This window comes from Xenopus tropicalis, chromosome 7 (assembly GCF_000004195.4).
Source record: "Xenopus tropicalis strain Nigerian chromosome 7, UCB_Xtro_10.0, whole genome shotgun sequence".
Taxonomy (NCBI): domain Eukaryota; kingdom Metazoa; phylum Chordata; class Amphibia; order Anura; family Pipidae; genus Xenopus; species Xenopus tropicalis.
The window spans coordinates 32609886-32623718 of record NC_030683.2 but is presented as its reverse complement, the minus strand read 5'-3'; the positions used below and the strand labels follow the sequence as shown (position 1 = coordinate 32623718).

Below are 13833 nucleotides of genomic sequence, written 5' to 3'. Positions count from 1 at the left end.
CATGGGTAAAAGATAAAAGGTGAGACCTCCTGTACAGACCGCTACTACCCCATGTCAGCAGTAACTAGAATGAATTACATTTGGCATTGAAGTCCAGAATTTGTCCTGTGTGTGCAGTGACTAATGGATACCATGCCAGTTATGTACATACGAGGCAGTGGGATGTATTACTTTTTCCTTCACTTATTTTCACAAGTGGAGAAAATTTGCAACAGCTGTAGGGTCCATCATCTAGTATCATCCTGCCTTACCAAAGCTGGAATTTACAAACCCCATTTTGTTCAATCTATATAGGATGATCTGGATTTGCTTCCTGCTCAGAGTTCCAGTGACTACCACTTTCAGAAACATCCAAAAAGGAGTAGGATTGGATCTTCCCCTTCATCCTCTACATCTGTCCAAGAACAGACACAGCAGCACACTGAGGAAGCCCTAAAGGAGTTGTTTCGACATGTTCACAACATGCCAGATTCCGCTAAAAAGAAGCGCCTCATCCGGCAGGTAAAGTCATTGTGAGCAATTATTACTTCAATCAATTACACCACAATCATGGCTGCTGTTGTGGTAAAATGATCAAAGCCAGTTGGTAGCAATGGGTTAGAACTGTTTCACTGTGCACCACAGTGAGTGTAAATAAGCACAACAAGACTGTAAGGTAATTGGCAAAGAACAAATACTGTTATACAGGTATGGGACTCATTATCCAGAATTTTCAGGACCTGGGGTTTTCCGGATAAGGGATCTTTCTGTAATTCGGATCTCCTGTCTTAAGTCTAAAAAAAAAATAATTAAACATTAAATCAACCCAGTAGGATTGTTTTTTCTCCAATAAGGATTCGTTATATCTAAGTTGGGATCAAGTACAAGGTACTGTTTTATTACAGAGAAAAAGGGAATGATTTTTAAAAATATGAATTATTTGATTAAAATGAAATCTATGGGAGATGGCCTTTCTGTAATTCAGAACTCTCTGGATAATGGGTTTCCGGATAAGGGGTCCGATACCTGTACTTGAAAATACATTACAAGACAGAGTCAATTATTCCTCAGCACTGTGGCAGTTGCTAGTGGGCACTTGAACGCTGCCCTGGAATAATAATAATGATGCTTTTTTTGCAATATATATATATATACACATACATACAGTAGAACCCCGAATTTGCGTCCCCGGATTTAACGTTTTCCCGCTTTTTACACCGTTTTGTTGTGGTCCCACCAATTTTAATACATCCCTATAGGCTCTATTGCCAGATTTTACACTGTTTTTATCATGCCTCTCCCTAGCAAATCTCTTATTTTTAAGGTGAAAATACAGCTTACTTTAGGAATTAAAGTTTCCCCCATAGCTTGCGATCACTGGTGCCATCTTAGGAAGATCAGCCTCACCACTATCGCCTCATATTTCATACTGCACATGCGCACCCATCTGGGAGCATACAAAATACCGCAAGAGTTGCACAAGTATGGGGAATTTGTAACAGAACAGAAACACCAGTCCTCTACTAAAACGGCTTTAAAAGGGGTGGATTTTCGTTAGATGGAACAATACAGTGCTGTACGGTATTCTTTTCCGCTTTTTATTAATTTATAGTGATATTCAAACTTTTAGCAAACACATGCATTATGTTTTACAGTATTGTATGTGTTTAAAGTTGTTTCAGTACTTAACTGCTAAAACCTGTGAAATAACTCAGTAAAGGAACTGTGTTGCAAATAAATAGATGGTGCCCTCTGCTGTCTGTTTTTTTTTGTTTTCTTTTTGATGGCGCAGAATTGCTACAAGTAATTTATTGGTCCTACTGAAAGAAGGGAACAGATAATTTGTTAGAATACATTTGTTTCCTATGGGGGTACAATAGACTACTTGCCCTATAGGAAATAATAATGCCCATTTGTCACCAGTTACAAATAGCAGCTACTGATCCTGCTTATTGACATCAAGCTAAAGGGTCAAGGCACACCTCTATTCAGTGTGACCCCAGGGGTTTGCATAGATAGTGTTTTTAGTTTATTCATGCTAGCAAAATAAATCAGGTAATTACACTTAAGAATGCAGAAATCCTGCAACATAATAAATTCTCAGTGCCACACATGTACCACTCTAGTGCTCCATTGCACCCCCTGCAGCATGTTTAAAGCTATAGCACAAACGTATGATTGAGCCAGGAGGCAAGGGGCAGGATAATGCATTGGTGGGGCCTTGTAATGAACAATATTCAGTGAACTGGTCACCTGTAAAACCTCCTTTACTTTGGGCATGTATTTTGCTTAACTTGGGATACTCCCCTTCTCTCTGTACATTCAGTTCTACATTCATACAAAGCATTACATTGCTTAACATAGCAAAGTCTATGTGGAAACCAATAAATTAATATATATCCCAATAGGCAGCACATATTATCTATGTTAAGGTGGCCATATACACGTTAAGATCGCCAAGGATCGAGGTCGCCAAGCGAGCGGATCTTCTCCCGATATCCCCACCTACGGGTGGGAGGTATCTGGAAAATGTAGGCTAATTCGATCGTTTGGCCCTGGGGCCAAACAATCAAATTATAACGGGAGCAAAGGGCGCAGTCGATTCGGGGCCCGCATCAACGAGCCTATGCGGTCCCCGATCCGACTAAATCTTTCAACCTGCCCGATCAATATCTGCCCAATTACAGGCCAGATATCGGTGGGGCATGCCCCTCGTTCCTGCTCCTACAAGGGACCGATATCGGCAGCTACAATCGGTCCGTGTATGGCCACCTTTAGACATTGCCAAACACAGGTGTATGTATGTCTTCTCCCTTAAAATATGTTACTTTCAGTTAAGGAGAAAGCTGTGATAGACTCTGTGCTCCATCTACTGGCAAATTACCAGCATTGAGGCAAAATCTGCTTTAATTCCAATGAAAATGGAAAAACACCCCATCTGTGGCAACATATGTAATATAATGGTGATTATACTGATAAATGATGATTCTAACAGTTTTTAATATACTTTCTTTTGCTATAGTAGTGATGACAAGGGATCAGACTGATAGAGCGGGCAACAGCCCATATAATTCAGCTAAAAGTTCTCAAGCATTTATGCAAGCAGGTCCTAAATATAGTTATTCTTTTTTGTAGTTCAACAAGAATACTCCACACACACCAGTATCTGATGCCCAAGTCACGAATGGAAAGAAACATGTTCGATCACGCACTTTTAGTGGGATGATTAAGGTAACTACAGATTCCAGCTCCAGCGTACAGAACTTGTTCCTTGCTGCAATTGGCGGCAGTTAACCAAATTGATTCTTGATCGGCTGTATGTTGCCTTCTGTGGTCAATTATATTGTGTGTGTCCCTGGCAGGGTTTTCGGTTGCCAACTATAGGCCATTATGGCATATTAAGTTGGCATCCACATTCCACAGATTTTTATTTTTTTTTTATTAAAAAAGCCTATTATTGGTAAATGTTTGCTACTGGATGTAGGAAAGATGAATGGGACTGTTTCACGATTTTTGTCTGTTTCCTAATTATCAGCGCAAGGTTTTGGGAGGCCAGATAACCTCTGAAAAGAAAAGCAGAAACACAACCCCACAGTCATCAGATGGCTCAGAATATGCCAAAGAAAATTTAAAATATGTAAGTACCTCTTACAGCTAGTTAAAGCACATATCTTATTAAAACTGACTTCTTTCTTTATCTTGTTTTTCTTTTGTTATTATTTTTATCACTGTAGTAAGATATTATTACATCTCTGCTCTGCTAATGCTGCCAGGCTCAACATTCTCACATTCATCACAAAGATACTGGGGATATGTATTTTGTGGCTGATGCTTGTCAAAAATTTGTAGTCACTAAATAACTGATATCCTTTTCATTGCAATGCCACTTTCAGACAAACTGGCATCAGACAAATTTGAATAAAACAGCTTTTAAAAGATGGAACTAGGAAAGCATCAAATCCCAGCATCCTGGGTTAATCCGAATCCAAACATTTTATAGGATCTGGCAAAATCTTAAGGGTTCAGACATATTAAATCTGAACCCTTAAGACTCTGAACATCTCAACAGGACAATATTTTATTCATGATTAATGTAATTTGTTTCTACTATTTGAATATGCAGGTTAGGATTCAGATTCAGTTCAGCACAAAATTATGAATTTAGTGCAGCCTTAGTTGGGAGACCTCTACAATGTCTTTTAACTAAAATGTTACTAAAGGGTATGTTTCCTGGTTTACTTCCATTTTGCATATTGCAATCTTAAAGTGTTAAATAATTGCTATATGTACCCTTAATTCTAGTTTTATGTATGTTTGTCTGTTACAGGTGTCCTTAGATTCTCCCGCAGTGTACTTTACCCGAGCAAAATTAAAGCTCTCTGAGGACTTGCAGATCAGGAAAGAGGTTAGTTGTCAGGAGATGCTCAGCCCTAATGGTGTGTTATCTATTAAAGCAATGACACTAATAATCTGTGATATTATAGTCATTTACTGTATAGATTTCATTAGTTCATCCATTAAGGAATAATGTTTCTGCCAAAATTCTTTATCCGCTTCTTGGAAAAATCTCTTACAATCATTGTGGAGCTGTGAAGGGTCAGCAAACTATCAAATAATTCCATTTGTTCTGGGGCCTTCATGCTCGTTGAAACCATGGGTGGTTCATATCCAGCTTATGTGAAAGTCCAAATGACTAAATCCTTTGCCAATAACTTTTCAGTAGAAATGCAGGTATAAAACACATCTTTTCAGATGGCTGAAGGCCAGGAAGAGACTGAATCTGTGAATGTAAAATTTATTTATAAATTAGAAAAACCTTTGGAAGCAATGTTTCCTCCTGCATGGAAACAGTAACTTTTGGCTTTGTCTTTGCCAGGATGGCAGCATTTTTGGAGTAGAGTCCATGTAACTAGTTTTGCAGGGCAGTCTCTGCAGCTGGTACCATGTCCGAGTCAGAAGAATCATTTTTGGATATGCTTCTTTTCTGTTTTTTCTTCTTGTGTTATCCCACTAATACAGGCACCTAAGTGCTTAGCTAGCAGAGCTACAGCTGGACAGTAAGCCTGCCAAAACTGATAAATGGCTAATTTGTACAGAATGGATGAAATGTGTGCTTGGGTCTGGGATGTCTTCCTTCTGCCAGTACTCATTGAGAAAAGTGAGGAAAAACTCCAAGTAATGGGAAAGAACTAATGCAGCCTAATGCACATATGAATTATATAATGCACCCTGTTTTATGACTTTATAATGGGCAGTAGCAAATAGGACAACGTGTCAACTTAAAAAAACCTCCTGTTTTTTAAAAACAAGAATGTAAGAACAGAAGCTTTATGGCTATTGTATCCATATTCAATTTTGGGCAAACTTTGTCTTGTATCTCTGTATTGTAATGGCACATGTAAAGGGGTGGTTCATCTTCATGTTAACTTTCATGTTCTAGGGTAACCTATTCTTAGCAAATTTTGAAATTTTCTTCCTTTTTTTTATTTTTTTTTATAGCTTTTGCCTATATTTGCCTTTCTCTTCTGTGTCTTTCAAGCTTTCAAATGGGGGTGACTAACCCAGGCAGCCAAAAAACTATTGCTTTGTGAAGCTACAGTTTTTTATGGGTTATTTATCAATTTTTGAGTTTGTGAATTCAAGTCTGTTTTTCTAAACTGAATAAACTTGCATAGCGAATGCTCATTATTTGTTAATAAGGAAAACTCAAATACCTAAAATTTTCTGAGTTTGAAAATACTGTAAGCCAAAAAAATCTTGAATTGTAAAACAAAAATAATTTGAACATTTATAAATCTCCCCCTTATTGTTTGTTACTTTTTATTACTTATCTATCTATATTTATTTAGGCCCTCCACTATCCATATTCCTGTCTTTCAAACCACTACCTGGTTGCTAGCTTCAATTGGAGCCTAGCAACCAGATAGCTGCTAAAATTCCAAACTGGATAGCTGCTGAACAAAAAACTAAATAATTCAAATACCACAAATAATAAAACATAAAGGCCAAATGCAAATTGTCTCAGAATAGCACTCTATACATCATACTGAAAGCTAATGTAATTTGAACAACCCCTTTAACTATACAAGATGCAGTACGACTGGAGTATTTCCATTTGTTTGGGCCACTGAGGCAGACTGGTAGGTGTCTTGTTGATCAGTTTGCAGGCAGTTAATCATGTCAAAGCAGTGGTTTTACAGGAGTATCTCAAATCCTAAATGTCCATCAAGCTGGGCCCCCTGACCAAGGCTTTGTGCTCTCCTAGGGGGCAGCCACATTTGTTTGGCTCACTGCTATAATGCTCAACTGGGATGTCCTGAGACTTATTCTGCTCTCTGGCCACCTATAGCCCAACACACACACTTAAATGCATAACTGGATGGGATTGTGTATGTATACATGTATATCTTGTACTGAACATCATCAGTATGCCTCTTTCTCTCTGTGCAGGCCTCGAGTAAATCAAAGAAGAGCCATCATATGTCTACTCAAGAGACCTCCATTTAACTGATCCTGACTTTGTTTTTATGGTTTACTCTTTTTTATATTTTCCTTTTTGTCTTTTTATTCAACCTGTGGACAAATGTTACGAAACAAGCTGTGAGATAAATAATCCTCTTGCAGTCCCTAGTCACTGGCTGTGACGCCTTGTAGTCTATTAACCTGACTGGGACTTTATAAATACTTTAACCAGGAAAAACCACTCTTAAAAATCCAAATATATGAATATTCGAGGACTAAACCCTTCTCTAAAACTTATGTTTTTCATACTATTTTTACAGTGTATTTGGTTTATATTTAGAGGGCTTCATCCTGTTCTGTAGCTATTATTTTTTCATTCCATTGTGAGACTGCGTTGCCTGTTCCCTAACAGAGAATGTGCCCTTGCTCGCATGGACATTAATGTAAGCTTGCTTGTTAATGTTTTAACCTCTCAGTGTTTACAGGACTGTTTTTATCCCTATTTTATATGTACTCCTCCAGTGCCAGGGGGCATGAAATGCTTTTTTTAAAAAAAACCATTGAGACTACGGTAATTGAGGGCTAGTGTGTGGGTGCATAAGGTGGATTTTAGAAAAGTGTATTTATATGAAGGTTATACTTTTGTGCTGGGATTTATACGACAGTCTTGGCTATGGGTAAGGGTCTGGTAATTGTATGTGGATATAGTTGCTGGTGCTTTAAAACATTGTGTATAGAGTGTAGAATAGTTTAGACTTTTATCTCCTTTGTTTGTGTAATGCTCACATGCATTTGTCTTATTTATCTTTTATTCAAAGCTCTTTCTAAATTTTAGTCTTAATGGTATATTCAGATGTGTTGGCCGCACACCAGAAATTCATGTTACCAGCAGGGCAGCCAAAATATTTCCATCACGCGTTCTAGAGCTTAATGCAAAGGAACAGGCTTTCAGTTCAACTTTTATAGCGGTGCAGAGTAGCTATTTGCCTTGAGCCTCTGACTTCAGAGGAGCCTACAGTATCTCCCTGATAAACATAATATTTTTATTATATATTTGATTTTTACTTTTTTTGGGGGGGGGGGGGGGCGTGGGCTGGGGGCTTATTTTAGAGACCTCTTATATGTTTTTAAAAGACAAGGAAAGAAAGGAAAAAATAGTAATTGCTTAGCTCCGGCCCTGTGCTACGCTGCCGTCATGGTTCCTGTCTGCTGTGCATGTACGCAACCCAAGGCAGCTGCAAGTGATCCATGGGACAGACAAGAATATGGCAGCATGGTACGTGGCCTTAGCTAACTGATAATAATCACTGGGAACTGCCTGTCAAATTGGCACCCCCTAGTGATTAACACTTGCCTTCTCCTTTATGAATCCTGGGGGAGAGGAGGGCAAAACAAATAAAAGAAAGTAGAATAATTAGACATGTGTAATATGATATCTATGCAGAACACATTCTATATAAGCCATATTTATTTAGCTCATGTTGAGCAGCATTGTAAATTGCCCCTTTAAAGTAGAACTCCCTTGACTTTTTAGGTATTTGGACTTCAGAATCTCTTTGCACTAGTATTGAACAGCAAAACGCCCTCCCTATGGGAAAAGACCACTTAATGCTTCACTAGTTGAAGCTTTTTATCAATAGAAATGTTATTGCTCTGTGTAATGCTAGGAATACTGCATGCTACAGAGAATTAAATGAGGCAAACCACAGGGCAGCTTCCACTCCTATATATCCTATATATATCCCATAGGCCAGTGTATGCACACAACAGGATACCATCACCCTTTCTTTGATAGTATAATGAGCAATGTGCAGACTTCATGCAAAAACCATTGTTTCCCCATTAAAATCACAATTTTACACATCACTGAAGAGTAGCCAGTAGCAAGCTATGCCTTTTCTTTACTGTCTCTTTAAGGGAAGAAAATGAAAGATGAATTCAAGGCCAAAAGTAAGGCCAAAAAGGTTTAGTTTTTATATAGAAAGAAATGTGTATTTATCCAGTGTTTGCCAGCTAGAGAGAGAGAGAGAGCAGGAGATTAATTAGATTCTGAGTTACATACAAAAACAAGTAAACTTTCCCCTAACACTGTAACCCGTAGCTACTAATTACATTTGCTTTATTAGTATAGCTGCACTGGGCAGGGAAAATCTTGCTTCTGATTGTTTGCTATAGGTTACATGGCCTGCGCATGGCCTGGCTATGTTTGTGCATTACCCTCTTACCATCCCACATACTACCCATTTAGGGGCACCTTTTGAATCTTTAAGTGGGACACTTTTTCCCCCCCCCTCCTGAAACTGTGTTCAATTTATATTGTATATATTTCCTTAGTGTTTTAAATAGGTTTTCTGTTAAAAGTTTTGTTCTAATGTGCATGTCTTGTCTGACAACTCAAATACTAGTCTAACTGAATCCTTATGAACCACCCCTGGCTAAAGATATAGATACAGTAAATGTACCCCCTATTGTAAAATATAAGGATATTATTAAGTTATAGAGGACTTCCATGACCATATAAAAGCACCAGGCCTCAGGGGACGAATTCTAATATTTCCGTATTTTTCAACAGGGGGTACATTGCTTATTAATAATACACACATTTCATTGACTCATGTGACAGAAACTACATCACTAAGCATCAGTTATAACTGATGGCATCACTAAGCTCCATTTATAAGGATATCATTTACAGGATATTCATAGTTCTTGTGTGTTATAAAGATATAAATCCCTCCATGAGCACACTCATGTACTGCACTGATCTACAGTACATTGTGTCGGATCACTGACCTCCCACAGGTCAAACCTAGACATTAGAGAACTAAGGTACTGGAATGGAGGTGTCTCTATGGTATTAGGGCTGCTGTGCCGCCAGACTTATGAAGCAGCCATAGAGCTGCTTTAGCTTAAGACTTTAGCTTTCCTTTCAAGGCATTGTATAAAATACTGTACTGATCTTCTGGAGCATGGAACAAGCCTAAGGAAGTGGCAGTTTTTTCAGGCAAGTGCCTGAATATACAATTCAAGGACTGTCTGAGATGGGAGAATGGCAGGAACATTGTTACATTCACTAGAAACCCAGTTGAAAAGAGAAATGTGAATTTTTTTTTTGCTTTATCTGTTATCCCCCCCACTGTAGTTTAATCTTACATATAGGAAATGTACCGTGTCACTGATCTGTTGTAGTTTACCTTAGGGCTTGTGCTTATTGCCATTTAGACTGTAAAGTTCAGGCGTATGGCTCTGAGCACAGTTTTCCATAACACACCTACTTGCACTGAAGAGGTATTTTTAATAACACCACATGTTGTTCCTTTGGCAACAGGTGCTGCGCTATTTTTTCGCCTTTATAAAGTACCTCAACTGAGGTATGTTAAATCTGTGACCCCAAGATGTTTGGTGATATTTTAAGGGGTAACCAAATATGCCCAAAAAGTTTGCTTTATTTAATCTAAAATATAGGGCTGCTGTTCTATCTTCCACTGTGAGCAGCTTAAGCTGCAGCAGTTCATTGCTTCCCCCACTTACAGTCCATCTTGTTTGCAATGGGCTGTCTGACTTTAACCTTATGTAGAGCCCAGCTTATCCATTCCTATGGGGCTGTGCCTGATTTGATGTTTTTACAATTAACAGGCACTGCTGCTCCTGGACAGCATGTCTATGTTGATTTTTATAGACAGGGATGTATATAGAGGGGTACATACCCTGGAACTGCTGGGGGGGGGGGGGGGGGGGGGGGGGGGCAGTGAGCCCTAAGGATATAACATGTTGATGTTTACATTAAAGGTAATCTTCCTTGGGGGCTAAAAGGGTCCCAAAAATATTCTGTGGGGCCAAGTAATTTTATGGTTCCCCACTGTTTGTAGCTATTATGCTCACCTTTCTAATTTGGGCTTTCCTACAATCTGCTGCCTTGTTTAACATTACACCCCCAATAGTTTTGTGACTAGGATGAGTGTATAACCCAAAGGAACTGAATACAGGGGACTGAATGTCTCACTACTACTGTAATTCCTGGTCTGTTTGGGATGTGCCTGTTGCCTAAGGGTAACGGCACAGTGTGATTGGAGCACAAGATATGGGTTAGATATGCCCAGTGGCTCCCTCCATTGTCTTCTGTGGTACGTGCCTGAAAGCACTTGCCAGTAGAATCAAGAAATAAAGGGTGAAGGTGCCTAAAACATGGCATTGCCCAAATGTTTCCCATTACATGTGATTTTTTATGTAATATAGACTGCTGAGCCTGCAATGGAATAGTAACTGCACTTGATGGAGCAGCTCATTGCATACATTTAGTGGCAAGTCGCGTATATATACATTGGTGTATGCACTTTGTACCCCTGCTTGACCATCGGGTAAATGCAAGGATACAATTTAAAAGGGGAAATACACAATACACATGCATTTCAACTCATTTGTGGTTGCCAGCAAGAACAAAGCACGCTCTCACCTTTTTTGGCTGTGAATGAACAAGCAAAATTTCAACCAACTGCATCCTGGGTAAATACTACTGTCTATATCATACTAAATGTACTTTTCAGCTGAAATTTCCCCTTTAAAGTTACTGCCATTAACACATGTAAGGTTGCATCTTGCTATTTGAAGCTGTGCCATTTCATATAATATGGTTATTACAAACATATGCCCTACATAGAGGAACAAAGGGCTCGGCGAGGGCTGCTTTGTCTATATGGAAAACCATCTCATTTTTGTTTTATAGAATTCTATTTATGTTAATTGTCATGTCGTAAAATGTTTTGTATTTTTTTTGTGTTTGTATCTAATATTTAAATGTCTGTGGTTACAATAAATGTATTGTCATTTCTTTGCATAAAAGTGTTTTCCTTCTTCCGGCGCAGACTGCCTGTCTGTATGTGCAGAGGCTGCCATTGCCAGCATTTACTCTAAGCCACTTCCAATGGCTTTTTCCCTTTGTGATTTTCATGGGTAAATCTCATTACAAGGCTGTGGGTCTGTTCCGTCACGCCTGCAATCTCTTTAATGTAGAAACCGCACACTATGACACTATTTATACTTGTGCCATATACAGTACAAGTATGTGCTTTGGAAACTGCACATGCAAAAATATATGAAATTTCTTATCTGCTCCGTTCAGGGGCATATTTATCAAATGGTGAAAAGGGAGTTTGCAAGACTGCTTGTACAGTATAGGATTCTATACATTTCCAATGGTTAACACTGGTGAACTACCCTTTTACCAACTGGTACCCCCATATCTCCCCATATCTGTGTGAGTCTATGAAGATTTTCATTCATCCAGGTCATGGTATATCTAGTATAAATAAATTTAAAGCAACTGGACTTGTTTGGTAATCATTGAAGACGTTTCACTACTCATCCGAGCAGCTTCTTCAGTTCAACTGACTGGTATGGGAAGTCCTCAGCATATATACTCTTCCACTAATCCAATCACAATGGCACTATGTAACTCTTCAGAAAGGTGACATCTGAAACTCACAGAGGTGTGAATGCTGTGGAGTTACTTTGAAAGGATTACCAAAGTATCATGCAACTCTTCAAACAGGTGTTACTTGTTAGAGTTGCATGAATGGATGTGTGAAGAGTTCTGAAACTGCCGGGGTACAGATGTTAGAACAGCATTGTATGTAGCAGACAGATGGTGTCGAAGTCCCCCGCCTCTGTTAAGGGATGGTTTCTCCACTTTGACATGAATGGCCTCTTTTACACCTCTTTCAAACCAGCGGTCTTCTTTGTCCAAAATCTGGACGTTGCTATTTTCAAAGGAGTGTCCCTTGTCTTTTAGGTGTAGAAATACAGCAGAGTCCTGGCCTGTAGTGTTCACCCTCCTATGCTGAGCCATTCGCTTGGAGAGCAGTTGCTTTGTTTCACCAATGTACAGGTCTGTGCACTCCTCGCTACACTGGACTGCGTATACAACATTGCTTTGTTTTTCCTTTGGTGTTGGATCCTTTGGGTGTACAAGTTTTTGTCTCAGTGTGTTGCTAGGTTTGAAAAACACAGGGATGTGGTGTTTGTTGAAAATTCTCCTGAGTTTCTCTGACACTCCTGCTACATATGGGATGACTATATTCATCCCATATGTAGCAGGAGTGTCCGAGAAACTCAGGAGAATTTTCAACAAACACCACATCCCTGTGTTTTTCAAACCTAGCAACACACTGAGACAAAAACTTGTACACCCAAAGGATCCAACACCAAAGGAAAAACAAAGCAATGTTGTATACGCAGTCCAGTGTAGCGAGGAGTGCACAGACCTGTACATTGGTGAAACAAAGCAACTGCTCTCCAAGGGAATGGCTCAGCATAGGAGGGCGAACACTACAGGCCAGGACTCTGCTGTATTTCTACACCTAAAAGACAAGGGACACTCCTTTGAAAATAGCAACGTCCAGATTTTGGACAAAGAAGACCGCTGGTTTGAAAGAGGTGTAAAAGAGGCCATTCATGTCAAAGTGGAGAAACCATCCCTTAACAGAGGCGGGGGACTTCGACACCATCTGTCTGCTACATACAATGCTGTTCTAACATCTGTACCCCGGCAGTTTCAGAACTCTTCACACATCCATTCATGCAACTCTAACAAGTAACACCTGTTTGAAGAGTTGCATGATACTTTGGTAATCCTTTCAAAGTAACTCCACAGCATTCACACCTCTGAGTTTCAGATGTCACCTTTCTGAAGAGTTACATAGTGCCATTGTGATTGGATTAGTGGAAGAGTATATATGCTGAGGACTTCCCATACCAGTCAGTTGAACTGAAGAAGCTGCTCGGATGAGTAGTGAAACGTCTTCAATGATTACCAAACAAGTCCAGTTGCTTTAAATTTATTTATACTAGACATATCTGTGTGAGTTTCCTCCCTGTATTTCAGTTTCCTTCCACACTCCAAAAACATACAGACAGGTTAATTGGCTTCTGATTAAACAAACTAACCATAGTGTGTTATGATAGACTGTAAGTGCTATGGAATATGATGGCGCTATACAAATAAAGCTATACACCTCAAACAGACCCCCATGGTACTCTGCTACACTTCTCCCACTATAGTGTATTCCTTGTATCACAACTATCTGCAATTTTTCCTCCAAGCAGTTGTGTTCTGTGCAGAGTACAAGATTATCACTAGCTGGCCATACATAGTGACAGCAACTCATTTGGCCAGGTCACCAAAACAGTGGATCTCTGTATAATTTGGCCATCCTGGCACCTGGCCAAATCATTGGTTATGGGGCCAATAATAGGACCATACAGCTGGCTTATGGAGAGCTGTCACCCACCATCCCGTCCCACACATGGGTCAATAAGCTGCCAGCTTGGTTTGCCGGGGGATGAGTGGGCGGCGTTTATTGGCCTGTGTATGGGCAGTTTAAAGCTTTGTAAGCT

At 39.5% G+C, this 13833-nt stretch overlaps 1 protein-coding gene across 2 annotated transcripts in view; it reads left to right on the top strand.

Annotated features, from left to right (window-relative positions):
* The window catches only part of arhgap19 (Rho GTPase activating protein 19), a 32958-nt gene extending 23297 nt beyond the window's left edge, over positions 1 to 9661 (top strand). For both annotated transcript variants that reach the window (XM_002939658.5, XM_031905593.1), the window contains exons 8-12: positions 295 to 501; positions 3115 to 3210; positions 3515 to 3616; positions 4307 to 4384; positions 6430 to 9661. In XM_002939658.5, coding sequence (XP_002939704.1) covers positions 295 to 501; positions 3115 to 3210; positions 3515 to 3616; positions 4307 to 4384; positions 6430 to 6486 — 540 coding nt within the window. In that variant the 3' untranslated portion in view covers positions 6487 to 9661. The remainder of the gene's footprint in view (positions 1 to 294; positions 502 to 3114; positions 3211 to 3514; positions 3617 to 4306; positions 4385 to 6429) is intronic.
* The last annotated feature ends 4172 nt before the right edge of the window (positions 9662 to 13833 follow it).